General features: G+C 49.3%; 1 protein-coding gene across 4 annotated transcripts in view; it reads left to right on the forward strand.

The window, feature by feature from the left end:
- The window catches only part of sept12 (septin 12), a 52,235-nt gene that overhangs the window by 13,986 nt on the left and 11,977 nt on the right, over window positions 1–26,272 (forward strand). The window contains exons 1-2 of one of the 4 annotated variants that reach the window (XM_027002772.2): window positions 13,480–13,644; window positions 22,266–22,523. In XM_027002772.2, coding sequence (XP_026858573.1) covers window positions 22,310–22,523 — 214 coding nt within the window. In that variant the 5' untranslated portion in view covers window positions 13,480–13,644; window positions 22,266–22,309. Of the gene's footprint in view, window positions 1–13,479; window positions 13,645–16,165; window positions 16,256–17,928; window positions 18,169–22,265; window positions 22,524–26,272 lie in introns of those variants that run through there. The other 3 variants (XM_027002773.2, XM_027002771.2, XM_027002770.2) reach the window with 3 other exon arrangements.

Genomic DNA, 26,272 nt, shown 5'->3' on the forward strand with positions numbered 1-26,272 from the left:
ACACTGTAATTTGATGGCTGCGTGGCCTGAGCGACAAATGTGTTACGTGCTCGGGGCCAAGGCCTCGACCCGAGGCACATCAAAGGAAGCGGAGTAGAGCGTTTTGGTCCACGGTGTACATCGGGGTGTGAAAATCACCTGGGCCCCTGGGCCGGGGCATCTGGGTCATCAAATAAGCTGCCCAATAACAGTGAGGCAAGAGCAGCAAAGTCCCACACCACAATACAACAGCGTAGGAAATAACCACAAGACAAAGCCCAAGCCGACATGGGCTCACTGGAGTTAACTAGGAGGTTCAGTAGCGGGTCTGGTTTCCTTATTTAAAAACATGAAACGGCCACAAGAGAATATTTAGAGCTGGAGATATGGTGCTGTGACCCAACACGCAGTAATGCACATGGAATAGAGTTAATTGAAGCAGTACCTCCTTCCGAGGAGACTGCGATGAGACTAGGAGAAATGCCACATGTGTGAGTAGTCAGACCTCTGCTATATCAAAGGCATTCCATCTGATTTACAGGAATGTATTTCAAGCCGCAATGATCTGACGTCCTTTTTCAAGGATAGCAAAGCGACCGGAGCAGGGGAGGGGAGTTTGCCATTTGGACTTCGCCGGAAATACGTCGCTCTCTCTCTCTCTCTTTTCCCCCATGTTGTATGTTTACCTTTCTCTTTTTGTTTGCTCCTTCCCTCCTTGCTTCCTGGGGTCATGGATTGGGTGGGTCGGCGAGCTTTTCCTGACCAAAGAAAACACAGAGGAGTGAACTGCAGGGGCCCCTCAAGTGCCTGGCACTATTTGCCTGAACACTATCCATGGGTGCTCTGTCCAGCAGCACCGCTCTGGGGTATCTCATGGGGTCAGTGTAAGCTAACCTCAAGGTGGGTGTTTTGTTTTTTTTTCTCCTCTCTTTTCATCATTGACACACGTGCACCCCAGGCAGCTGGGCTACAGACAACCCCCGCACCACCGTGTTTCCCTTCGTACGTAAACATGCCGTCATTTACACTGGATGATTTATAAATTCCAACGGAAGTCAGGGGGGCTGGGGTAATTTTGGGGCATCGGGGGTGGCTGTTGCCGGGAAAAGGGGGATGGTATGTTCTGCCTGGAGCCTAGCATGCCCGGCTGGGCTCTGCTGGCTTCTCAGGAAGGAGGTACGTTACGAATGGACTCGCTGACAGCTCGGGTCGGGCCCTGCTCCTCTTCCGGGGGGTGCTTCGCCTGCATGTCGGTCGCAGCGTTCCGTGGATGTCGCCGTGATGTGTTGCATGTCGGTAGTCACGTTTATTGTGTTCTTTTACGCTCTGTGACATCGTGCTGCTCTTTGCTTTCATGATTCTCCCCAGATCTGTGTGTACACAGCGCAGACAGATGTTCCGACGCAGGCGAGCCGGCGGGAAACGAGGGCTCATGTTTTTGACATGTTCTGCGCACTTTGTGACTCGTTATTTTTCATGAAACGGGTATTTTTAGACACAGCAGCTCATGCCTGTTGTTCAGCCAAATGTAGGGCTGACTCTGTACTTCCTGTGATAACACAGGAAAAGATCATTCATACAGGCTGCTGGAACTACCCCTGACACCATCCAGTGTGTGAGGGGTTGCAGTCAGCCCAGTACTTTGAACGTTTTGTTATTCTGGTTTGGAAAGAGTTAACTCCTATTACAATTTGTCACATTGTATTTTGAACATAGTATTTTGCAATCCCATCTTTTTTGAAAATGTCCTGTTTCTGGCAGTCATGCCATATGTTTACAGAGTGACACTGAAGCACTCTACGGCAACTGTTCAACTGAGCATGATGGTCATGGACCAGATTGTTTTGCATGTAAAAACAGTCAGCTTGTGTAACCGGGTTTTCCAAACTCCAGTTCTCATCCTAGGAAATGAATTAAAGGAAAGATTCTGCTGGCCTTTGATGTAACCAGTCTGTACTCAAATCTTTTGTAAATTGCATTTCATTTACCTCAACTAAGATTTCATGTGACTCAGATCAAAGAGAATGCCCTTTCAACATTTCAAAGGCCAGGGAAGAGCACTCAACCACCTTTTAGCTTGGCTTGTCTACCTGCATTTATGGAGCCACATTGCTGATGCAGACGTGGCTTGTAAATATATGCCAGTCACGAATGACTGTAAAGATGAAGCATGCTCTGCTAATTCGTGTTCGGTACGTAAATTGTTGTTTTTTGCTTTGACTCCCTTTAACTCAAAGATGTTTTGCTTGCCTATAAAATTTATGAAAACAAAATCTAGCCGAAGGGCGTTCCTCCCCTCCCGTCCATTAAAGGGGGAGACACCGACAAAGACAGAGAGTCGTGACAGCAGTTGTGACGAAAACACTTACATGGCAAAATGCACGCCTAATGTTTCTTGATGACCAAACAGCCACGGGCTGCGTTTCTTTTTGTCATGATGACCGCAGAATTGCTGCTTCCAGATATCTCATGGCACGTGCGTTTACAGACAGCTAAGCGCCCATTACCTCTGCAGCCTACAGAATACTGATTCACACTGAGCTCTGAGCCAGGGCCCAGCACACCAGATCTTAATACTTCAGGTAAAGAGTCATTTAAGGAACTCCTGTAAATTCCCTGCTCCCTTTCTCTTTCTCTCTCCATCTCGCTCTCCACCTCTCTCTAAACCTCTCTGTAGCGTGTCCCCACTTGTCTGACAGCTTTTTGCCGCACAATTTATACAGCAATAGTTATTGTGCATTTAATGACAGTGATTAAGGAATAAATTCTTCTCCAGCAGATGTTGTAGGCCAGCCAACTGTTATCCTGCACAGCCTAGTTTAGAGGAGGCTGCTGTCTGTGGGAGAAAAGAGAGAATTCCAATTGCTGTACTTTTGATTTAATAATCGAATTATAGGGACTTGCAGTTAGAGCTGAAAGCTGGTGCTTTTGCTAATACGGTGCTAGTGCAGTGCAATATTTAAACAGCATGTTTGCCTGTTAGCATTAAGTAAGTTATTCTTACAATGTGTTTGGTTAGGCTTGAGTCTTAGACACGGCTTGGTGCCATTTCTGTCTCAGTCTGCTTTTGTTCTGGGATCGCAATGTGTTTCCTCAGCAGATAAGACAACATTAGCGACAGTACTCTTTATCACTGGTCCATGGAGGTGGATCAGGAATGGGACGTGCTGCCTTGTTTACCGGGCTGTTCCCTTGTGCGAGGACGGTGGTTTCTCCCATGAGAAAGGACTCCTCGATAGTTGAGCCCAGTCCCTACTCTCTGGCTGTGTTACCCAAGGCTACAGCCTTGGACAGTAAAAAGGTGAATGGGGATAACTCATGTGGAAAGGGAATGTAGGTGTGGTGGAACAACTGACATTTTTTTTTTTTGACTTACCAGAGCTAACCGGGTTGAGGATTTTGTATGGAGCAACGCTTTCTGTTTGTTTTGTGACTGCCACTCAAGATATGGAGTCAATGTGGAGTTGTTTTTGAGCGAGGATTATTGTAACCTCTTTCGGTGACATTTTCCACACCCACTGAGGGAGAGAAAGAGAAGGAGCGAGAGCGAGTCCGGAAAAGAGGGAAGTGTATCCCTGTGGGTCACATTTGACCTCTTTTAATCCTCCCTGCTTGCAGAATCATTGTTGATAGCTGGAGGACAAGCCTTTCATAGCTGCGCTCAGTGTCTTTCCTCTACACCCAGCCTCTGCTAGGATGCCAGAAACCCCTCGGGCCAATCTTTAAGCCATCCTTGCGCAAAAGAGACTGGTTTTAAATGTAAAATAAGGCTTTTTTTAGTGGAGGACACAGAGGGAAAATTCCCTTACTGTCATTGTTCCTACCAGTAAACAGCTCGGGAAAGGAGCTTGGAAAAAGCGCTTCATGTTTTGGCAACCTTTTCTTTGCTGTCTTGGTTACGGGTCAGAAATGCGGCATGGTCGATTTCACGCGCCCGCGGTCGGAACAGGGGAAGTGGCTGAAACCAAAGGCACTCCTGCAAGGGCTACACAAGCAGAATCTTGTGTCCATACGTGTGGGTTCGGCAGGCAGTTACGAAAGGGGTTTGTGTTCAGACATATTTCCTCCAAAGATGAATGGCAGCACAGTTCTTCGACCTTCTGCAGGGTTTGTGGAAAGCCACCGCCTCAGTGTCTCCCAGCATAACAGCCTTCATCTCAAAAGACCTCTTCTTTGAGAAGGATGCTAAAATTATTAACCATGTACATTCAGACTCTATATTTTAGGGGCACAGTTTTCTCATGCATACTTTGATACATGGCAGCAGATGTATGTTGCCGGCCATCCCGGACATGCAGGACATGTGGCGCTTTCGCCGCATTAGAAGCAGCGTTCCATGTGCGACGTGGTGCTCCCTGACGTGGACGCACGGCATACAGCCTGAGACAATGCCAAGGTCCTTAACTGCACACCAGCTTCCTCAGGCCCTGAATTCTTACATCCATCCAAGATCTTTGAAGTGGGTGCCAGAGGAGGGGGTTGATGGAATTAATTAATTCTTGGTAGAAAAGTATTTCCTGCCCGAGGGTGACTGTGTACAGATCAGGAAGAGGATGCGCAGCCGTGTTGACAGCCATCGCGGGGGAAGGTGGAGGGCAGGGTGTTGGGTAAGGGGCAGGCGGGGTGGGTGGGGCTGGAAGGCGTTCCTTGACCTGCCACTACCACGTCAATGTGCTGCCGTCAACATCAGCAGGCAGGCTTTTATGCTGGGGCCATCGTTCTCATCGTCGTCATCATCACTGAGACTCATGTGCTGCCCCCTCTGACTGGCAGCACTGCCGGAACCGGAGACGTCTCCTAGTCTGACATGCACGTCAGGTTAAGAGTGTTTAAGGGCACCCAAGCCGCAGGGAGGGGCACGGTCCGGAGACCCATTGGGAATCGCATAATTTGACGTTGCTGTGGGAGGAGAGAAGAATGCATTCTGTAGTACTTTGTTGAGCAAACAGCTTTTCTGTTCTGAGTTCTGCTGCAGCTCCGATCATTGCGGAGAACAATAGGTTGGTTGTGAAAGTCGCAGTCCTACCACAGACATCTGCTGCTGAGCGCACATGAATGAGAGCACGTGATTCCAGCATAGGTCTGCATTAGTGACAAGCCACCGTGGGCGACGCAGCACGCGTGACATGGCCCAATCATCTAATGAGTCACTCCAGACCCCTGACAGCGGGAGAGTCCATCACTGAGGTGGACAGAGAGAGCTGCCGAGTCCCCGCCGGCGGGGGGAGCCGGCGCCTGTCGAAGATTTAACCCCCGGCTACTTCCCCGAACCCCTTCACAAGCAAAGTTGGAATCACTCAAGGCGTATCAGTAGTTTGACAGCCGTGATCAATAGATTTTATTGGAACAAGCCCTTAAATATTCTTGTTTTTAAAAGGATCCATGGCACATTGTAGTTTCAGGTCATGCATTTATGAGCAGGCCTCATACCTTGGTAAAAGTTTGGAATGTTACCTCACGTAAAACGAGAAGAATTATGTTTGTAGAAAAAACAAACCCAACCCGAAGTTGTAATACATGAAGCCCTTTAATAGGGTTCTGTAAGTTAGGAGGGAAAACTTTCTGCAAGGCAAGTATTCTTGCCACTTAGAAGGAGCACAGCCGGTAGTGTATAAACAGTTATGCTCTGTATTCTTGGATTTCACTCCAGCATATCCAGCTTGCTGTAACTGAAACATGTACTGTTGTAGGATCCTTTAATCAAAGAGACATTTACACTGTAGTGTTTCCTATCCTGTGCTCAATTTCCCATTACCTTTGTGACACAAAGATCAATGCGAAATGGTACACTGTGTATCGCTTTGAACTCTCTAGTTCTGTTTTTTTTTAAACTTTTATACTTTTGAAAAACTGGGCTCTCAATCAGTCCTCAGTGGTCTTCCCTTCAAAGCAGCCCTAGTCTTTCAGCATGTTGAGGCGAAACTCTAAATTCGTTCACCAAGCAAGAAGACTTCACAAAGTTGAGTCTGAGAGCAAGCTAAGTTTGTTCAGGGACGAGAACCACACAGAGGCTCTTGAGAAGGTGTTCACGTGGGCGGGAATGGTCCCGACGGGTAGTCGTGGACAGTACCACATGGCTACAGGAATCACCCGCTGCTCACCTTCTGCAGCGCCTGCCATCACTCTGCATGTTCCGTCTCGTTGTGGTCACCAGCGCACGTGACGTTCATGTACGTGGAATCCATGGTTCGCCAAGGGCCGGCCTTGGTGTGGCACGGCAGGGACTGTCATTCACCGAGGCCGTTGACAGCTCCTGCAGCCCTGCTAGTCTGACTTTGATCTGAAAAGGGCAGGAGCATATGCTATCGATCGGATTTTGTTTGCAATTTACCTTCTCACTCGAGGGCGCGCTTCCCTCTCGGTCAGCGATCCAGTTCTCTGCATCCACGATTGGCCCACCCGTAGCAGCAGGGGGACACGCTGGTTGGAGTCCTTCATTTAATCTTTATTCATAATCCTTCAGCTCGCTTTCTCTGCAATTGAGGAGCAGAAGATTGGTCTTTTGAGGAGGCTCTGAGCGTGGCCCGTTGAGTAGGTCGGCATTTGCATTCATGGGCATGCGCTTGACGCTTCAGTGACCTTTGTGGAAAAAAGAAGGTTATCTCAATAATTGCAACGCACAGCGCTTGTGAGGTTGATAAATGAAGCCGCACGGCGTTTAGATTTCTGTTAACGTAAAAGTCTAAACAAAATGGCGTTCACAAGGTGAGGGTTAAACTCGGTGGGCAGACTGTTTATCCTCCAGTGCTAAAAAACGAAGGCCTTGCTTATTTTTCAGCACCCATCGTTTGAACTGTTTGACATTCTCCCTGAGTCCCTATCAGCCTCCGTGGCACGGCATCTTAATAAACAGGAAACGATAAAGTCTGAAGTGCCTTTACGTGCCGACTGTTTTAGAGTGAATCATGGGTAATAAGAGAGGCCCGATACCTTGTTTGACGGGCGCTACAGTACACGTCCACACTCTAATGCAGGAAATGTGTTTGTCACAGACAGTTCTGCCCAAAAGACACTTGTCCTCCTGAGCGTTGCGATATCATGTCCCCTGATGTAATAACCAAGGGCTGAGCCTCCTGAAAAGCCTCTAAGACAGAGATCACTCTGAGGTGGTAGAACGAGCATCACTGGAAGCACTCTTTCTAATACTCTTAACACGTGCGACGATCTCGGTTGTCGGCAATGAGAAACTGCGCCCAGACTGAGCACCACAGATTTGACCAGATTTAGCATAGACCAGGGCACTACCTCTGATATGACCCTGTTTCTGCCAGCGGCCAAGACATAAAATGAGAGTTTAAGTGATTCTAACAGATATATTGAGTTGCACTGAAGCCTACAGTTCCTCTAGTTCCCACCTAAGTCCAGCTGTCACATACGCACACAAACATGGTATTGTGCTACGCGGGGAAAAAAAAAAGAAGCGGTTTCCCCGAGGCCAACTGAAATTTGAAATCACATTACGGAAGACGTTTTTTTTTATGGCTTTTGTCTCCAACAAGTGCCCCTTTGTGTGTCCAGTCCTCGCATTTGTTTTGAGCCAGTAAGACAGCGCCACCCGACACTGTCACACCAGATGACAGCCCCGACATTTGGACTCTCAGAACAGACAGCAGCATCATTTAGAACGCACCACCTCAGTCCATTTGGGTCATCAGCGCGGGGCTTGTGACGGCGCTTGTGTGTTTTGTGACATCCCTGACTTGGCTGGCAGGGACGTGGCAGACCCCCTGTGACGGAGGCCAGGCTGTGTATCTTCTGTGTCCACAGACTGACAGCAGGAGGGTGGCGAGAGCACAGTTCAGGGCGGATACGATGAAGGCTGTTTGGTTTTCTGCCTTTTTTTTATGTTCTCGTTTTTTGGGGGTTTTTTTTCCCCAGCAGCACAGAGTAAACTTGTTGGTAGGTAGGAAATGCCAACTGCAAAACGAGGACTTGTGTTTCCCTCTCAAAAGCCATAATAAACTCATCTGATTGCGTAAACAATGGAGACTCAGCTTAGACGATTTTCTTAACATTCAGCCTTTGGCCATAAACAGCTGATGCGTGTGGCAGCTCTGCCCGAGCGCTTGTTGACACTCCCGTTCAGCATGTAGAACGCTGGAACGACCATCTGCCCCACCACAGCCTGTAACATTCCACGTCCGTGAACAAACCGACACGACCAAGCAATGAGCTCCTCAGTAAAGATAAATGATTAAACTTTAAAAGCTAATATGCATAACGCTATAACCCTTTCAAGTTTCAAGTTTCAAGTTTGGTTTATTCGTCACATACATAGTCATACACAGTATAACTCGCAGTGAAATGGTGGAGAGTGCTCTGTCCAAACAGGAAAAGAAAACAGGGGTGCATAGAGAAATATAGATATTCTCTATATGTGAAACTTTCCGTACCTAGTGAAGTGCTCCCTGATTGAGACATGTTAGTAAATCCTTAAAGACATCTCAACATAAGTACAAAAGTCCTGTATCCATGCTGATGGTATTCATAACGTGTACAGGTATTTGGTATTATTTGCTGGCTGAGAGAGGCAGGTTCGTGACCCATTTGATCGTCTTTGACCCTGGCCTGGAAGCATTCCAGCCTCTGTAACATGCTTTATTAATAGGAGCCGAACCCGCCGTGCTAACTACGTTACACGGGTGTAAATGATTTCTAATTAGATGAGCACTCAATTACAGTGATTGCTCTCTCAAGGTAAAAAGTAAGTTAGCGAAGAGATGAGGCTAATGCTCATTTCACATGAAGATTAATTACCCCCCCCACACACACACACACACACACACACTCCCCGCATTCATGTGCCCTCCTGCCTGCAGATAAGGACTGCAGACACCTCACTGATGAAAGGGAGAGAGGGGGAGAGAGAAAGAAAAGAAAGGATGAGGGGGAGCAGAGCCATGTGATAAGATAAGGGATCAGCCCATGGCAGTTGATGGGGGTTTTATTTTCTCCTGTTTTCTAAAGGGAGGTGGGGTTGGGGTGGGGAAGTGGAGGGTGTGGCATGAGCTGGGAGTCAGGGAGCCGACACGAGCCTTACACTAGAGATAGGGGGGGGGGAGCAGAACGTACATCTGGTGCTGGAATCCTGTTATTGTTTTTACAGAAGAAAGATCCAGCTCCATGGGTCCTTGACCAATTAGTCACTGCTGCACACACGCACCATGGAAACGGAACAAGGATGAGGCTGTTTTGTCCCGTTCAGGGGAAATCTGCTCTGAGTAGGAAACAGTTACAGCCCGTGTGGGAGTGTCGAAATGATCGGAGCGGCCCTCCAAGCCAGTGCTATTAATGTCATTCATTATTAACTTAATCCCGATCAGATTACCTAATCAGATTAGCTATAAATGAATAGCCTACAACATGCATCTTTCTTTTCCACTTAAGACTTGTCCTCCACCCCTTGTCCTCCACCTGAATGACTGTTCATTCACTAGGCTGTATTTTGCCAATATTCTGTTTTTTACTAGGACTAAGTACGTGTTTTGAGTTCAAATCCAACCTATTGTCCAGTCACAGTAGTTGAATGCCCATGCACTACAGTTTCTTTCTCTAACAACCCATTTTATCTTGTGGATATCTTGATGAATAGCTAATGAATATGCTGCCTGTGCTAGAGGAGGGGAGGTGTGAGTTTGTGCAGCGAAGGGCTCATCCAGGACCAGCGTTGTGAAACACTGGAAACCACAGAGAAAGATTAAACGCATAGACCCACCGGCCACGGAGAACCACCTTGTGCAAACACGGCCGGTGTGGAACTGTGCACCACACTCCAGTGCTGCCTGGGAGTAGCGCGTTGGGCCACACTGCTCTTCTCCAACCCTGAAGCAGCACACATCCATGTTTACCCTGTTCTGATCAATTCTTTGCCTAAATGTCAAAGCCTCCATGAGTTGAATCAGGGCTGTTACACTATGTAGCACTGTAGTTCAGGGCCGCTGATGTAGAGGGTCCCGGAGAGAGGTTTCAGGGGTCAGGGCGCGGCGGAGGATCAGGGCGCGGTGCAGGGCCCGGAGAGATGCAGCCAGCCGTCAGGCCCGAGCAGGTGGAGTGAGGCTGGACTGAAGTTGGTGGCCAGGCCTGAGAGTCACGGCTGGAAGGAGGGCTGGGGTTGTGGATGAGTGCTTTTGCAGCTGAAAGGAAAAGCATGCGTGCAGTTCAACATACATTTGCTCAGTCCTGTACACACAGACACACCCACACACATCCCTTTCCTTCTAACAAAAGTGCACACATACACACACATACACACACACACAGCCCCCATCTCTCTCCCCCATACAACTACATACAATTTCATCTGGTATCTACAGTTACTATTATTATTGTACTTAATACATAGCCATTACACACAGTATGAAATATTCTGTATTAATTACTATAGTATTACATGTTTTTTCATGTCTTATATCGCCGTGGTATAATTTTTTCTTTTAAATGCACCTACTCACACACACACACACACACACACACACACATGCAAAATGAACATACTGTGTCTGTCACCCTTGTGATCTTCCTAGTGGCTGACATAAACCTCAGGAAATGCAGGTCACCCAGCAGATGTGCTTCCATCCCGAGGATAAAACGCAGTCTCCTCACAGCGCGGCAGGATCAAAGGGATCGATCCGGGGGAGCCAGAGTCGGCTTGCAAAGCCTAGCTAGCCGTGGAGCTCGCAGGGAAAGGCGAGAGTGGTTATGTCCCTGCCCAAGCACACACGTGCATACGCGAGAGTGTGTGAGAGAGAGACTTGGAGAGAGTCGGAAACAGAATGAGGGCGTGCGAGAAAGGGGGGAATACATTGAGAAAGCAGGAACTTGGCATGGTCCAGGAGAACTTTGGTGTCACTCTCCTGGACGGTAGCTGAAGGAGAGCGAAGTCTCCAGCTTCGACTCCCCGCCTCTCCACCCCACGATCCTGCAGGTCTCCACCTGCACCTCCGCACTCCTGTCCCTCCTACCGCAGGTGGACCTCCACCTTTTCTGCACCCTCATAATTGACCTAGAGTGTACTCACTGGAGGGGTAACAAGTAACAGTAATACTGCTTAGCGTAGCTGTTGTAGTTACATTCTCAGACACAGCTTGTATGCTCAATGGCTGCTTTTATTTTATTTTTATTTTTTTTAAACTCACCACTAGGTGGCAGCATGGGATTCATGTCAGCTGGAACTAAATGAATACTATGCTTCATTAAAGATTCATTAGCAAATTTTAAAAGGGACAATGTTTTCTCACATTCCTTTTTCAGGACTACAGAGGCTTGTTATCTCCATTCTGAAATTGAATGTATTGCTCTGTGTATCTACTTTTGCATGACGTTGAATAATGTGATTAATTTTACACACAGACTTGTGACAAAAAAGGGAGGAGTAGGAGAGAGAGAGAGAGAGAGAACAAAGCAATCATTTTATCTGGTTGAGAGGAACCTTCTCAGCGTTTTGTGGGGTGGGGCACCCAGCGGACCTTGAGGTTCAGAGGAAACAGCAGCTTATAGTCAGGCTGGTGTGAAGAACCGTGTTGGTCAAATCCCCTTTGATCCCTCCCAGACGCTTGATCTCAAGCGACCCTTACACAGATCCCACTCCACATCATGGGACAAGCTGTGGAATAGTGAAATGCCGATCTGGCAATCCGGCTTGTCCCGGAATGCCTTTCTGTGCATCCAGAACTGCTGGCAAACGAGCATGCTGACTTACACATTAGCATGGATTAGGGCTACAAATGAGACCTTGTGTTGTTAATGGGGGTCAAAGTAGGGGGATATTTGAGACAGGCCAAAACACCCAGGGGTTCAGACGCTCGCCGAAAACAGAGGCGCCGTTCTCTCGGAGCTCATTGCAGCTTTTAAATGCACAATTCCCTGCAGACGGTTTGGGCCCTTGGCTATCTGAATCGCACACATAGTGGTGCTTTTGTCATGAGTTTATTCTTGCGGTCCCCTTGAAACCGGGGTCATTTCGAGTAGAAAAGGCCACTAAAGAAAAAGCAGCCTACGAGCAGGTCTGAGGCTATATGAACTTACATTTGTTTTTACTTCTTCATTTATGCTTGGCTGGTGGGGCAACCGCTGCCAGTAAGGTCACTCCTCAGGAAGCTGTGCTTGTCAAGGCGAGAGAGGGAAGGATTAGGAAAGATGTTGCTACAGTTGCCCGTAAATCATCATTTCCTGCCTTGGGCATAGGTGGTGCTGCCTCATCCTTGGGAGGTTCAGTCAGGGTTTCTTGTTCTGGAGCTCGGTGGTGCGCCCTGCCACACGCGCCCCGACCTGCTAGACTATGTTTACGCGTTGACACACACTGAGGTGACGTTACACGTTCCCAGCAGCCTTCCCTACCATAGTGGGAAGAGGAAGAAGAAGAACAAGGCTTCTGTGACTCTAGCTCACACTCCTGCGGCATTCCGAGGTCTGAACAGGTTGGAGAGCTCTTATCTTAATTAGGAACATCCTCTCAGGAATGTCGGATGGAAAGGCTGCCGTTGGTGGAGAAGCCTCAGAAAATGAGGCCCGTGGGCCGCTATGGTACCTTCACATGAGAGATAATGTCTGCGCAGACCCCTCTAGGCTTACGGTGACTTTTCCGTTGTAGAGAGCATGTGACCTACACACCTGAGGGCGATGGGGAGGGGCGCAATCAACTCGTTCCTGTTCCTGTTCTTCACTGACATTTTTTGGAGCAGCATGTTGCTGCTTGTAGCTCTGGGGAAATATATATGAGGCTGTGATGCTGGAGCGCAATCCTGTAGCTCCGTGCTGGGGGGTGAGAGGTCAGGGGGTGGGGGTTTGGGGTTGGGATGGGGTGCTCCGGGGCTGCCGTCCGCCCTGCACCACAACTCTGGATGCACAGCCACCGAGGCCGGGTCAGAGGTCATTGCTCCTCAGTACAATGAGACAGTTTCCCTCAGGGCTTCCTGGAAGACCTGTTGTCCTGCACAGCTGATCATACGCACACGAGACAAAGCTGCAGGACGCGGAAGGCCGATGGCGCCACGCGGCCATCAGGAAGGTGTGTTATGGTGTCACGGCACCCAGTTCAGCATGCTAAGGTGAGGCATGAGGAACTGCATGGTTATAAAGTGAAGTGCAGCAGTAAGAAATGCTGTTCCACTAAATCTGATGGTTTGGGTGGTGTTTCTGTGGAGTTGGTTCAGTGCCATTGCAGAGTTTTCAGGAATGCCAAAGCTCTGCTCCTCGGAGTAGGGGAGTGCAGGGAACACAGACTAGTGCTGTTGAGCCACCTAAAGAGGCAATAAGTGTGTGTGTGTGTGTGTTTTTGTGTGTGTGGAAAGGGAGGCAGTTTGTATTGTGTGTGTGTGTGTGTGTGTCCTTTACTGTGCCTCACTTCCTCTCCTGACATAACGCATTACTCATCTGAAACACACACACACACACACACACACACACACACACACACACACACACACACACACACACATTTACTTTAAAAAGGAAGAATGAGGCAGAGAAGGATCCACCCCTTAGAAAAGCAAAATAGAAATCAAAAACTGAATACGTGTGTGTGCCAGCATATGCACAAGCGTACATTTGTGTAACGGGTGTGTTCAGTGGGTGTGCACGCGTGCAAGAACCTTTTTACTGCTGGACGTTGTACCTGTGAGGAGCAGCAGGAAGGGAAGAACAGTCTTTCTTCCTTTAGTGGTCAGGGTAAGTCCTTCTCTGTGTGTCCTCGCACTTGCTCAGCCACACTGCAGCATTGGCAGGGCTTGGGGTGGCTTCAGCATTGCGGCAGCCAGCGGCTAGATGTGACCCGGCCCCATGCTGGACGAAAGCATGGGACCTTTTGATATAACTGCTTGTGTGGATTCCTCTCCCCACGTACAGCGCACGCTCCTGAGCAGGGAGCAGCATTTTTGCAGATCCGCTTAAAGGTTGATACTTGCACGTGTGCCTAAAGCCGTTTGGTCTTGTGCTCAGCACGGAGCCTTCTAATATCACACTACCATGTGAAGGAGGGCTCTCTCTCTCTCTTTCTCTCTCTCTCTCTCTCTCTCTCTCTCTCTTTTTAATACTTTTTTTCATGATCTCTCCCTCTCTGTTTCAGCTTTTCAGGCCCTTTATTTTTCCCTTTCTCTCTCTCTCTCTGGCTCTTTCTATCTCACACACACACACACACACACACACACACACACACACACACACACACACACAGACACACACACACACACAAACGTACGTGGATGTGAAGTCAGACCACATTAGAAGTGGTCTAATGTGGCTCTCCCCAGGTTTGTGACTTCTTGGCTGCTGCGTTTGTATTCCAAGTGTGGGGATTAAAGAGGAGCTCAGAACGCTTCAGTCTTATCCCTTCAAGTCCGGCCGCTGTACGCCGCCAGGAGTGGGCTGCAGCGCTGCATGCGCGTGGTGCGCCATCCCCAAGGTAACCTGACACTCCCCCGCTCTTCTGGGAGGTTTCCTTGGCAACCATGCAAAGGAATCGCCAGCAACTGTGCTTGCATATGTTTTGAATTGAAGAGAAGAGGTAATGGAGACGTTTAGCGGTAATTCAGTGTCCCTCGTGACGAAGCAAGCATGTACCACGCTCCCCCCACCAATCCAAACACACGGGCTGGCAGGCGTTTCCCACAGCTTCTCTCTCCCTCCACCGTTTGTTAGCAAAGGCAACACCTGAGTTCAAGGAGCGCCCTGCGTTTCCGCTCCTTCACAATCTAGGAGGGGTGGCACGCAATAGCGTCTGACCTTTGATTCCTTCAGGACACGCCAGAGACATTCACAGTGGGGCCATTCGCACGGCGGGGCATTTGCGGGGCATTTGTAGATGATGTACAGACTGGTCCCACAGCTGAGTGGGCGGTATCTCCACTTCTGTATTTAACATGATCTTGCTAGTTACCGCGCAGGGTGCTTGTTCCATAAATGGTAAAGTTGTACCAAGTTTAGCGTGTCTTTCTTGTCGGTTTTTGACAGTGACCGTAATGGCAGCCACGTAGCAAATACTTGCAGGGGCCCAGGAGGAAGCGTGAGCGCATTGAGGCTACAGAAGCTGCATCAGTCCCTGGGTTAACTTGATAAAGACTATGAAGGCAGGACTGTGGTGAAGCGCGTGCTGTAGGAAGGCCAGCGCTGCTCTGACAAAAGCGACGGATCCCTGTCGCCGGGCTCGTTTTTCTAACGTATTAAGTGATTAAATATCGAATGTGAAGCAGACGGCTCCCGCCGCACGTTAAGGTCACTGCGTGAATGCCGCGTTAATCAAACTGCTTCCCCGCCCCCTCTTTCTCCATCACCACCGCTGTGGCTCGGCGCCAAGGCGAGGCGATGGGTGAAAGGAAGGCTTCCTTAAACCCGTTTTGCAGAAGGTGCGGCGGCCTCGCTAACGGGCTTGTTCAACTCAGCGCGGCTCTGTGAGTCATGACATTATGACAAAACCTGCAGCCATCTCACTTTTGTGTCGATGCAAGCCTGACCAGCGTGCAGCACAGCGCATGGAAGCCAGCAGCGGTTGGCCCGCGCAACAAGTCCAATCCAACAAGCTTAGTCGCGTCTCTGCACATGCAGGGTTTGGGCAATACACACATCAGGTGTGAAACAGCAAGCGTTCCTGGAACTGCTACCAGCTGCCGCACTCACCGCACTGGCTGCACCGCGTCTGGTGTAAAATGGCATTTAGCCTACACGCAAACCTTGCTAACCCAGAGCCCGGACGTGCAGTGGGGGTTTCCGTCTGGCTGTGTGTTGGTTGTCCTCCTTGAGTATCTGCCTGCGGCTGTTCAGACGCCCCCCACACACCACTTGCTACTTTTTGCCGTCAGTTCTATTGACTGACTGATGGCTACTTTTCACTCAGAAGAGAAGTACCACACCGCCAGTGTGGTAGTGGCAGTGGGTAACCAACACGGGTTTCTCAAACGCGTGCTTTCCCTCAGAGCAACATTGTCATACTAGCTGACGGAGACTTTCCAACCACCATCACTGTTAATTTGACTTGTTTATAGATGTCAGCCTAGACGCATTACATTCAAACCAATCGGCGCTGAATGGGATCGTGTGTATAGCGGTGCGCCCTTGACTCTGAACTGGTTAAAAACAACCGGGAAAAGAGAGAGAGAGAGAAATAGACCCACAGGCACGGAAATAAGAGTGCTGTGTGTGGTCAGCTGACGCGCCCATTTTCACATCTCACACACAAATACACGAACACGACTTCTGTTGTTACTGACATCCTGAACACATCTCCGTCCTCTGGCTGACGTCCTGCGCTACCTGCTCACCGCTCCTCTCTTGCACACCAGCTGAGGTAAAGGAGACACCCATCTCCCTCCACTCTCTTTCTCTCTCTCAGCTCCTTTTTGTGAGATACCAGTTTAAATACACTTTCAAGTCCTGCCTCCAAACTGGGGATGTCCTTTGTGCTGGAAGGCTGCCTGGCTTTGGTTGATGAATGGGCTGTGTATTTGCATGGCCATGTGTCTTTGTGTGTGTGCGCGGCTGCGTGCGTTTCTGTACGCGGCTGGGTTTTTTTTTTGTGCTTGCCGTTCCTGAAAGCTGCCGTCAGTGGCAGGCCGGCGGGAGGGAGGCGAGTGAGGCGTGCGAGTTAGCCGTGTCCTGCGCCCCGTGCTCCGTGCGGGAAGGCCCCAGTGCCGTACCCATTACTATGCAGCAGGCATCTACTGAGTGTGGGGGAAGGGCCTGTATTGTGACTCTGACAATGAAAACCATCCTTTCTGCATCTCGGCATGGGGCAGTGGCTCCTTCTCTCTCACTCTCTCTATCTCTCCCTCTCTTTGTCTCACTCTCTCTCTCTCCATCACGCACACACACCCATGTGCACATGGGCCCCTCTCTGGAGTCCTAGAAGAGGCCGGTCTCCTTAACATGGGGTGAATCCAGCATCCATACATGGCCGTATTAGAGCTACACTCTGTCCTTTAGCACATATAAGGAGAGTGTAACCATAGAGAGCACACGGCCGCCTCTGTACCGAGGTAAAACTTCAGTTTCCTTTGTGAAACTGTGCAGAGGCCGGGCCAGTTTTGTCTCACGCCTTGACATTTAAACAGTCCAGGGAGAGGGCCATTTATTTTCCCCCAACTCTCCGCCGCATAAATCCCCATATCGGGTACCTTCACCTAGTAGCCGAGTCTCACCGTGTCCCTAAAGTAATGAATATAATGTTACAGTAATAAAAGAGAACATCTCTTCTGAGGAGGGCTCCGATGGATTTAGCGCGTGTTCAGACAAGCTCCGGCTGGGTTGCAAGGATCTCTGGTTCAAAGGCATGCTCGCCCGAGTCACAGCAGCGTGCCAACAGCTTCACACTAGCGTTGAGGACCTGCGTGTCAGAGTGGATGTGACTCTTGCGTGTGCTAGTATACGTGAAGTGCATTGGCATGTTTCTATCAACAGCCTAATAAGCACAGTATGGCCCATTACCTTGCCATTATTACCACTGGGACTGTTTTTAATCGTAATACGAACCTAAGTAGCAGTTTAAAATGTGGGGGTGGGGTTGTTTTTTGTTTCGTGTTCTCGTGGCAGGGGTCGAGAATATATTCCACTCTTCTAAGAATGATGGCATTTTCAACTAATTGCGTAAGTCATCTACTTCTTTTCCTCGTTCTGTGGTCAGTAGGGGGCCCCGGCCAGGCCCATCCATGTCAGCTTAAGTGGTCTGCAACCAAATGTAGGAGAGGAGGAAGTGGAGAGCAAAGAGGGGAGAAGGAGAAAGGAGGGGGGAGAGGAGGATAGAGAGAGCAGTGGGGGGAGGAGAGGAGAGAAGTCCACTTTTGGATTAGTGTGAGCTTCTTGGCAATCTGCATGTGAATGACTGAGAAAAGCTTTAGCCGTTAACCCCCCCACCCAACACACATACCCCTGTCTGTCCCTCTCTCTCTCTCTCTCTCTCTCTCTCTCTCTCTCTCACACACACGCACACACACACACACACACACACACACACACACACACACACACTCATAGTCAGAGACGGAGAGGGAGGTTCATTAGCACTAACTCCCTCCTGCACATCTCAAGGCAGAAGGCTAAAGTTTTCATGGTGCAGTGCTCCTCCGAGCACGGTACCGAGAGAAAGAGAGGGAGAGAGAGAGACAGAGGGTGCATGGTGCGGGCCTCTTCTGACACGCAGCGCGGCGAGCTTCAGGAGAAGTGGATTTGCCTGGGTTGTACACAGAGATTTGTGAATGAGAGAAGGTAAGACTCCTACATCCTCCCGGCTATCCGTGGAGCTGCACTGAGCCGCTGTGCCAATAACAATGCGACTGGAGACACGCTGGGGGAGGGGAGGGGGAATATGGGGTAGCTCTGCTCCACAGAGAGCAGTTCTTTTTTCTTTTTCTTTTTTTTAAGTTATTTTTCTTGTTAGTGGTGTGGTGTGATGTGGTCGCCTTTTGAAGAAGTGCATCTGTGCCCTGGTCACTTGGTGTTCCTGTTATATTGACTGTTCCTGTAAACCCGGGTACTTGGGTACTCCATGCATCGAAGATCGTGCTGGGTGTGCTAGAAATTCTCGGTTTTAATTCATTTGTTGGAAATAAGCAAGTGGTCAGCAAGCTGATGCGATAACAGAATGGGACCGGGTATGGTGGGGTACGGAACACATCGACATGCTTTTTTCGACGACGCTGGTTACTGCATGACCCCAAAGCTCCTTTACCGACGCGTCATGGCAAACTGCAGTGCTTAAATGTTTATTTTGCGTTAACCAGAAATGAAATGGGGGGGGGGGGGGGGCGCAGGGTTTGTGGGCACAGCGTAGCCGTAGTCTTGGCTTAGATTCCGCTGTCAGCGGGAATTTTCCTTTTTACATTTCCACTAGGCCTAGCCTGTGATCTGTGGTCAGCCATACTCAGCGAGGTGTTCGTACAGACCGTCGGTTGCTCACACACGCCATGCCGAATTACCTTGACAGACACGGCCTAGTTCTTAATTGCCATTAAACAAGTAGGACGCACCAAGACTTGGCGCTAAAATACGAAAGGTTGTTTCACCAGTAAAGAACTAGCAGGGAACAATAGGCAGTGCAGGAGCAGTAATTACACCTGCACAGCTGCTATTGTTTCTGCTCAGGGGTCTGTGGCCAAATATCCCTCTGGCAGATGCGGCGGTGCTGTGTCAGTGCTAATGTTTCACCAGGTTCCCTGGATGGAGAAGACAAAGAGCTGCTTCAAAACACGTGCATCCTGCTGTAGCTCAGATGGGGAGTTCAGATGGTGGCGCTGGGCCAACGAGGGCTGACCGTAGCGGAGGGGTAACCCTGTGCTGCATGCGGCGTCGCCTGTCTCCCGGCTTGCGAACGTTAAATGCATTTAAACCTGATAAGGCTTCGTTTTAAGGGCTCAGTCTTTGAGGGAAGATGCAGTGGGGGGGGGGGGGGTTGTTTTTCCTTCCCTGGCTTTGTGATCATGGTGTCATTCATGTCAGCTGTACAGACCTTGTCTGTGAGAGGTCTTCGTGAGCAGGAGGCACAGGCAGATGACTAAAAGCAGAGGCGGCCCTGCTCTCTCCTGGCTCCAGGGCTCACTTCTCTATTTAATTGCGCAAACCCGGACTGTTTTTTTTTCCACTCGCTCTTCTGGAACACTCTCTGTCATTCTGTTTGCCTTTCTCATGCGTCTGGAAGACAGCGGGTCCACCTCTCTTCCCACAAACGCATCTGCCCGAGACGGCCTGTGTTTGCCTGCTTCCGAGAGCACAGTCTCTCTCTCTCTCTCTCTCTCTCTCTCTCTCTCTCTCTCTCTCTCTCTCTCTCTCTCTCCCTCTCTCTCTTTCTCTTTTGTCTCCCATGCCTATCTCTTTACAACTCTTTCTACTTCCCTCTGTCTGTTATTCACCAATTCTATTTCTCAGTCTGTCCCTCTGCCTTTTATCCTCTTTCACTCTCCCTCTCTCTCGCCTCTCCCCTCTCTCACCCTGTCTCTCTCTCTTTCTCTCTCTTGCTCTCTCTCTCTCTCACACAAATGACTCTGCCCCCCCCCCACTGATCTGCAGACTCATTTATCTGTTCCTCTGTCATGCCTGAGTCAGTGCTTGATGGATGGCTTTACTCTCTGACAGCTGGAGCGTAAGGGGTAGATGGGAAAGGTCTCTGGTCCAGGCAAACGCGCACTTATTTTCTTCATGCTTCAGGTTTAGTACCATGCAACAGCTGAAGGAGACCGGTGTGTGTGCATTGTAACACTTGAGCTGGACTGTTGTGATGTGAAGCCAGATACCCAATATGATTTTACAGGATTAGTCCTGTTTTGGTAGGTGGAACAGGTACCATTTATTTACAGTAAATTACATCACCCTGACTAGGGGATTTAGCTACCAGAACCTAGTGAGGCTGTGCCTTTTATCAGATCGACTGCAGCATGATCCCTTGCAACCAGCCTTTGATATCAAAAAACAACTGAAAAGGATTCATTGTTGTCATTGTTGTTGTTTCAGCCAACAAAAAGTGTACCGTTTCTCACATATCCTGTTACTGTAACATGCAGCACTGGCTATGCAATTGGAAAAAAAACTCAGTGCTTATTATTAGTAGAAAACACTGGAGCATAGTGTAGCATGCAGGGCTGATCAACGTGAGGCTGATCTGGGTCCTTTGTCCCCTTTGAGACCTATTCTTTACATAGACATATTATTAATATGTTTGTGTATAAACAGGTATTGACTGGCAGTTTATTTTGACCAAGTACTTTTTGCATAAAGCACCTACTTTCAGTGAACCCCTCACTAATGCAGCCCACGCAGGCCCCCATCCTGGAGTACGTGACACTGCAGCATACGCTGCATGTCACACGTGAGTTAGCCACTGCAGGCTGAGTCAGGGCTACTGAGTCAACCTCAGGCTGCCTACGGTGGAGCACACGTGAACGAGCACGTGTGTAGGGGGAGGGTTTGTGTGAGCAGGCCCACCTGGCATGGTGGAGCCGCCAGTAGCTGCAGTGGATCGTTCTACGAGGCAATCTCGAGACACCCCCTCCTCACCCCCGAACATGTCAACTCTCATCCGCCACGGTGCCTGAGAGACAGGGATGCAGGCCGACCGTTTAAAGAGCCAGGGGGATTTCGCCCCGAGGTGGACAATTATCAGACTGCAGATGTCACTGAGCAGTTAGACCTACCCATTGCTTTAGATGACTCAGGTTAAAGATACCCTTGCGGGGGGGGGGGGGGGGGGGATGCTTTTAAGATGTTTACTGGCAGTAGATTGTTATGAAGTTTCATGTGCTCTCTGACTGAATGTGATGCTATCAGCTGTGGATCACTGGTGGGCTGGTGATTGACTGGAACCTACTGCTGTGAACAGCAGACATTTTTGATGAGGGCATGGAGCCGTGTTAACAGCAGGCTTTTCCTGGAAGCTCATCAGATCATCCTATGCTCCCGCCTGTGTTTATGCGCTAGTGATCCAGCACACGCACACACATGCACATACACCATGTTTGTGGGTTAAAGATTTACCTTGATCTGGTGTCACACTGCCCACGTTTCAGATCAAAGTTTTCTGTGCAACTGTGGATGCTTGTCTGTCCGCATGACATCTTGTCTACTGCATACTTATTCTCTCTTGATCTTAAATGTGTAAATTAATAAATAAATTTGTAAATTAATAATAGTTATTTATGTAAAGTTATGCATCTAGCTGTTAAGGTAATATGACTGGGGCAGGGCTTGGGAAGGGGCTTCCCTGGTGTAGCTTCAACAGGCTTAACCTTATGTGACCCTCCAGGGGGGTCCTCATACAGGGGAGGTGTTTGAAGCTTTGCTGTGTAAGTTCTCATGTTGCAGGTGCTTTCTATGCATGCCCAGAGGCCTTTGGGAAGTGTAAGGCATGAGGGTGCAAAAGGAGTCTCTATTATGAAATAGATTATTCCCATAGTTCAGCCGTCCTGCAGCGCCAGACGGGCGCACACTGGGGCACGTCTCCATTCTCCAACCTTCGTCTTCCTCATCGCAATACCCCATCTGAGTCAGCCTCTGCATCGCCTGCATTTGCCTGCCGTCAGTCATCACGATATCCATTAATCTTCACCAGTCTGTACTGCGCTCAGTATGTTCAAAATGCACAGTATGAGGTAGACATGCAGATTTGAGCAAACACAGCTCTGTAACCCACACTGTGGGACTGCTGTGTGCTTTCAGTACTTATAGCCTGAAAAGTTCTCGCCTCTTCCACAAATCCTTCGGTTTTATCAGAGTTTGGGCTTGTTAATTCACAGCCAGCTCGCTTCATGTTTCCCGGATAATCTTACCGTGCTGCCTTTCACATCTCTCTCTCTCTTTCTCGCCTGCCACCGCAGACACGGCACAGGAGCTGGACTCGGAGCTGGAGCCAGCCATCCGCATGGAGGAGGAGAGGGAGGTGGAGCTTCAAGTGGAGGAGGACTCGGAAGCGGGGCGTGAGACGGAGATCCCGCCCCCTCAGCTTGCCGAGCCCGGCACCCAGGGCATCATCAGGGGCCGCGACCTATTTGGCTACGTGGGCATTGAGGCCGTGCTCGATCAGATGCGGCGTAAAACCATGAAGGCGGGCTTCGAGTTCAATATCATGGTGGTCGGTGAGTGCCGTGCGCGCCAGCTGGTGTCCAAACGCCGACACCCATCAAGCAGACCGATTCCGTAACCCCAACCTAGGCGTGTCCCCGATGCCTTTGTCGGTCCAAGATTTCATCTTCAGCTTCCTTGGTAGCTGGTTTCATATGAACGCTAGTGCTAGCTGGCACTACCATGCAGTACCATGGACGGGTTCGCATGTCGTTACCAAAGCTGTGTCGTCTCTGTGTCATTCAGTATATCTGCATAGGCCTGCATGTGATGAGTCATAGCTGGCACGTACAGAAGAATGAGATGAAGCATAATTTAAAAAAAGGTGAAAGATTTCCCCAGTGGTACTAAGTCAACTATCAGCACGTAGTCAGTATGCGCTAAACAGGCATAAGGTTTAAGATGTGAGTGATTGGGAATACAGCATGTGAAAGCTCTTTTAAGATTTATTGCTTAATTGAGTAATAAAGTGTATTATAGAAACAGGAAAGCAATGTGCATGTAATAATTGTGTTCATATATGGTGTGTGCATATAGTACAAGTAAGCACTCATTCATGCATGGGAATGAATCGCGGAGAGTTCCCAGCTCCCGCTGACCCCCAGCAAGGTGTGACTGCTCAGATGAAAACTGGGCTGGGGGAAATGGATTTGGGCCGCAAGAGTTTTGGGCCATCGGCGCCAACACGGGAGAGCAAAATAGCCACCCATGCACCAGACTGGCCCATGGAGGTATGGCGAGGGCATGTGTGTGTGTGTGTGTGTGTCAGAGAGAGGTGTGAATTGGTGTGTGTTTACTATTGGTAAAAGGCAGGTAAACACATCTATGCGGTGCGGCTGTAGCCGAGCAGAACGTGCAAGAAGGCTTGTAGCCCGTGGCAGAGGAAACAGCAACAGGTGCAGCGGAAACACTGGCGTCGTGCACACAGCGCGCCGGCCCGTAGTCTTTGTAAACAACGAAAATGAGAGTTTATTAGACTGAAAGCCCCTAAGCAGCAAAGACCCTGATGCTTTAGCTTGGCTGGAAAGACGCTTTTCTTTTCTTTTTTGTCCACCAGATGCTGTAACAGACTGATTATTTAGATGCTCTCGTAATTTAGTTCCTTGTGTGCTTTAGCGTGGTGAAGAATAAGACATTTAATCCAGGCTCGTCAAGGAGGCAAACGAATCACTTTGCTTTCATCAAAACCTTTGAGAAATGTGCAAGGGCACAGCAATTTGGATAAACAATGGGAGCCATTTTGGCTCCTCCTGAGCCAAGCGCTCTCTCTTAGTCGACCCGCTGGGCCAGTGAGCACAGTGTCCAGCCAGAGCAGCTCCTGGCTCTAACGAAGGGCATTTTACTGGACGCCTGCCCGTTTCAAACCGGCCACCCTATTCACCCAGAACCAATCAGAATGCAGCACACCTCCCCTTTCCCCAGGCTCCCAGAGAGAGTGAGGAGAAGCATGCAGGAGAAGTGGCGAGGTAGACGGGGACAGCGGCGGGGGAGTGCCGGCCAAACCTAATTAAATAGTACCGGGTATTGTTGTGCTGTCTGTGGTCTGGGAGGTGGGGCCAGCCTGAAGCCCTGTGGGCCCCCCAGACTGAGGATTTATGATTGGCTTGGAATTACACATTCAAGGCCGTCTTGCTCCCTATTCTCTCTCTCTCTCTCTCTCTCTCTCTCTCTCTCTCTCTCTCTCTCTCTCTCTCTCTCTCTCCCTCTCTCACCCATCTCGCTCTCTCTTTCCTTTCCTCTTTTAAAATTTTATTTTTTTTTGCTTGTGCTTTTTATTCTCCTGGTGCTCCTCCACTGTGAAAATAAGACAGACGTTTTGTCAAACCCTTCAAAGGGCACAGGCGCCAGGAGAGGCCCATCGTTTAACTCAGCGTCAGCGAAACAACTACAACACAGCCTGTAGTTAAATGAGCACATTTCTCTCTGGGTGCTCTGGGAGAGTTCGTGCATGCGCCCGCAGCGTTCTGGCGAACTGTTCATTTCTTCCTCTCACCGCCGAATCAAACCCCCCCGTGTTCCCTGCTCAGCGTGAAGGCAGCTGATTAGATGGAGAAGGGATGTTAGGGGGCTTGCTGCAGCACACTGGGTGGGTGGGTGGCGGCGCATCCTACAGCCCTCGCCCACGGCATGGATCCTCCCTACCAGCTGTTCGCTGCCGAGGATCAGCCCTCATGCGCTCTGCTGAAGTGCGAGAGCTACAGCAATAGCTGCATGTTGGTGTGGTAGTGCACTCCACGCCTGCTGCTCTGGACAAACATCAAAGGGCCTCATTTCTCTCTCTCGCTGTCTCGCTCCCTCGCTCTCCCTCTCTCCTGCTCTCTTCAGATGCAGGTGAAGCCTGTGACTCACACTGCCTTTCATTCGAAACAGTGGTTAAACGGTGAGTCATGTCAGAGAGCTGGCTGTTGGCGATCCAGCCATGATCAACGGCTGTATTCCAGGCCTCATTTGTAAAGGAAGTGAGATTGCTACTTTTTACACAAATATCAGTATTTTCCATTTGCACACAGTGATGAGCCATTAACCATAATGACTAACTAAAACTCGTAGTTGTTCATAGTCGTGAATGTGTTACTTTCTTGGTGAAAAAAAAAAATACTGGAATGCCATGCAGTACTTCAGGGTGCTCAAAGGTTGCTAAGCGACTGCGTCGACATGTGAGCTCTCTGTGCATCATTTCCACTTAAACTCAACCCTACAATTCAAATGAAACAGTAAGTAGAGTCTTTAAGTGGCCTTTAATACATATACGCATGTCCGAATTAGTGCAATAAAGCGCCAATCTCACTGGCTGCATTTAGAGCAGCTATTTTAATTGAACGTCTGAATGAAGCATTTCAGTGCATTTTATAAATTGTGATTCAGTCGATTATCCAAGAGGAGCACTTTGGGAAGTGGCCCGTGTCTGTGACCAGCCTGCTAGTGCTGCAGTCCAGTCTGAAAGAACTTTCTTTTGTAAGTTTCAAATTAGCATAATGCAAATGAAATCATTTAGCCGTCTCCACCAGGTTTTCTGTCTTTGTAAGCCACATTAGCGCTACGGAGTGAAGTGGCGATTTCCCCTTGGCTAAGGTAAACCTCTCTCAGGCATTCTTTATTTAGTGATGTGTTAGCATAATGCAAATGAAATCATTTAGCAGTTTTCACTTGCCCAGAATCCCTGTTAGTCATGTGCACATTAGAGGGTGTCACGTTTCCTGGCTGAGACGTATTCCCTTGTCTAGCTTTTTGTTATTTAGAATTGTGCTGGAGTGTCCAGCCCTTGTATTTCACAGGTTTGTAGATGCACATAATAAGCAAAATCATTAATTCCATGGATGACACCCCCTCCCCCCGATTCTCCTCACACGCAGGTGGGATTTATCAAGCAGGGAGGTCAGCAGCACTCTGATCAGCAGCAGCAGCAGATTTTCATGTGACTTTTGTTTCACACTTCAGTATCTACTGTCATTTAATGGTGTTTCCTGGTTGATCTCGGTGCCTGTTGTCAGTCACAGCGATGGGCGAGCCATACATGCTGTTTCTCTCTCCTTGCCTGCATTTTTTGGAGGCAGCGACTCGTCTTTGGGACATGTTTCGTCTTTGGGACATGTTCGACACGTGTTGCCGTGGGCTCCGTGCCGAGCAACAGACTGTGGGACGCTTGGAAGAACACGGCAAGGGGTGGCGAGCATTAAATGGCATCTGAAGGGAGCCTTGTCAAGACACACACACACACACACACACACACACACAGACACACATACAAACACAAACACACGCA

This window comes from Electrophorus electricus, chromosome 1 (genome assembly GCF_013358815.1).
Source record: "Electrophorus electricus isolate fEleEle1 chromosome 1, fEleEle1.pri, whole genome shotgun sequence".
Lineage (NCBI taxonomy): Eukaryota > Metazoa > Chordata > Actinopteri > Gymnotiformes > Gymnotidae > Electrophorus > Electrophorus electricus.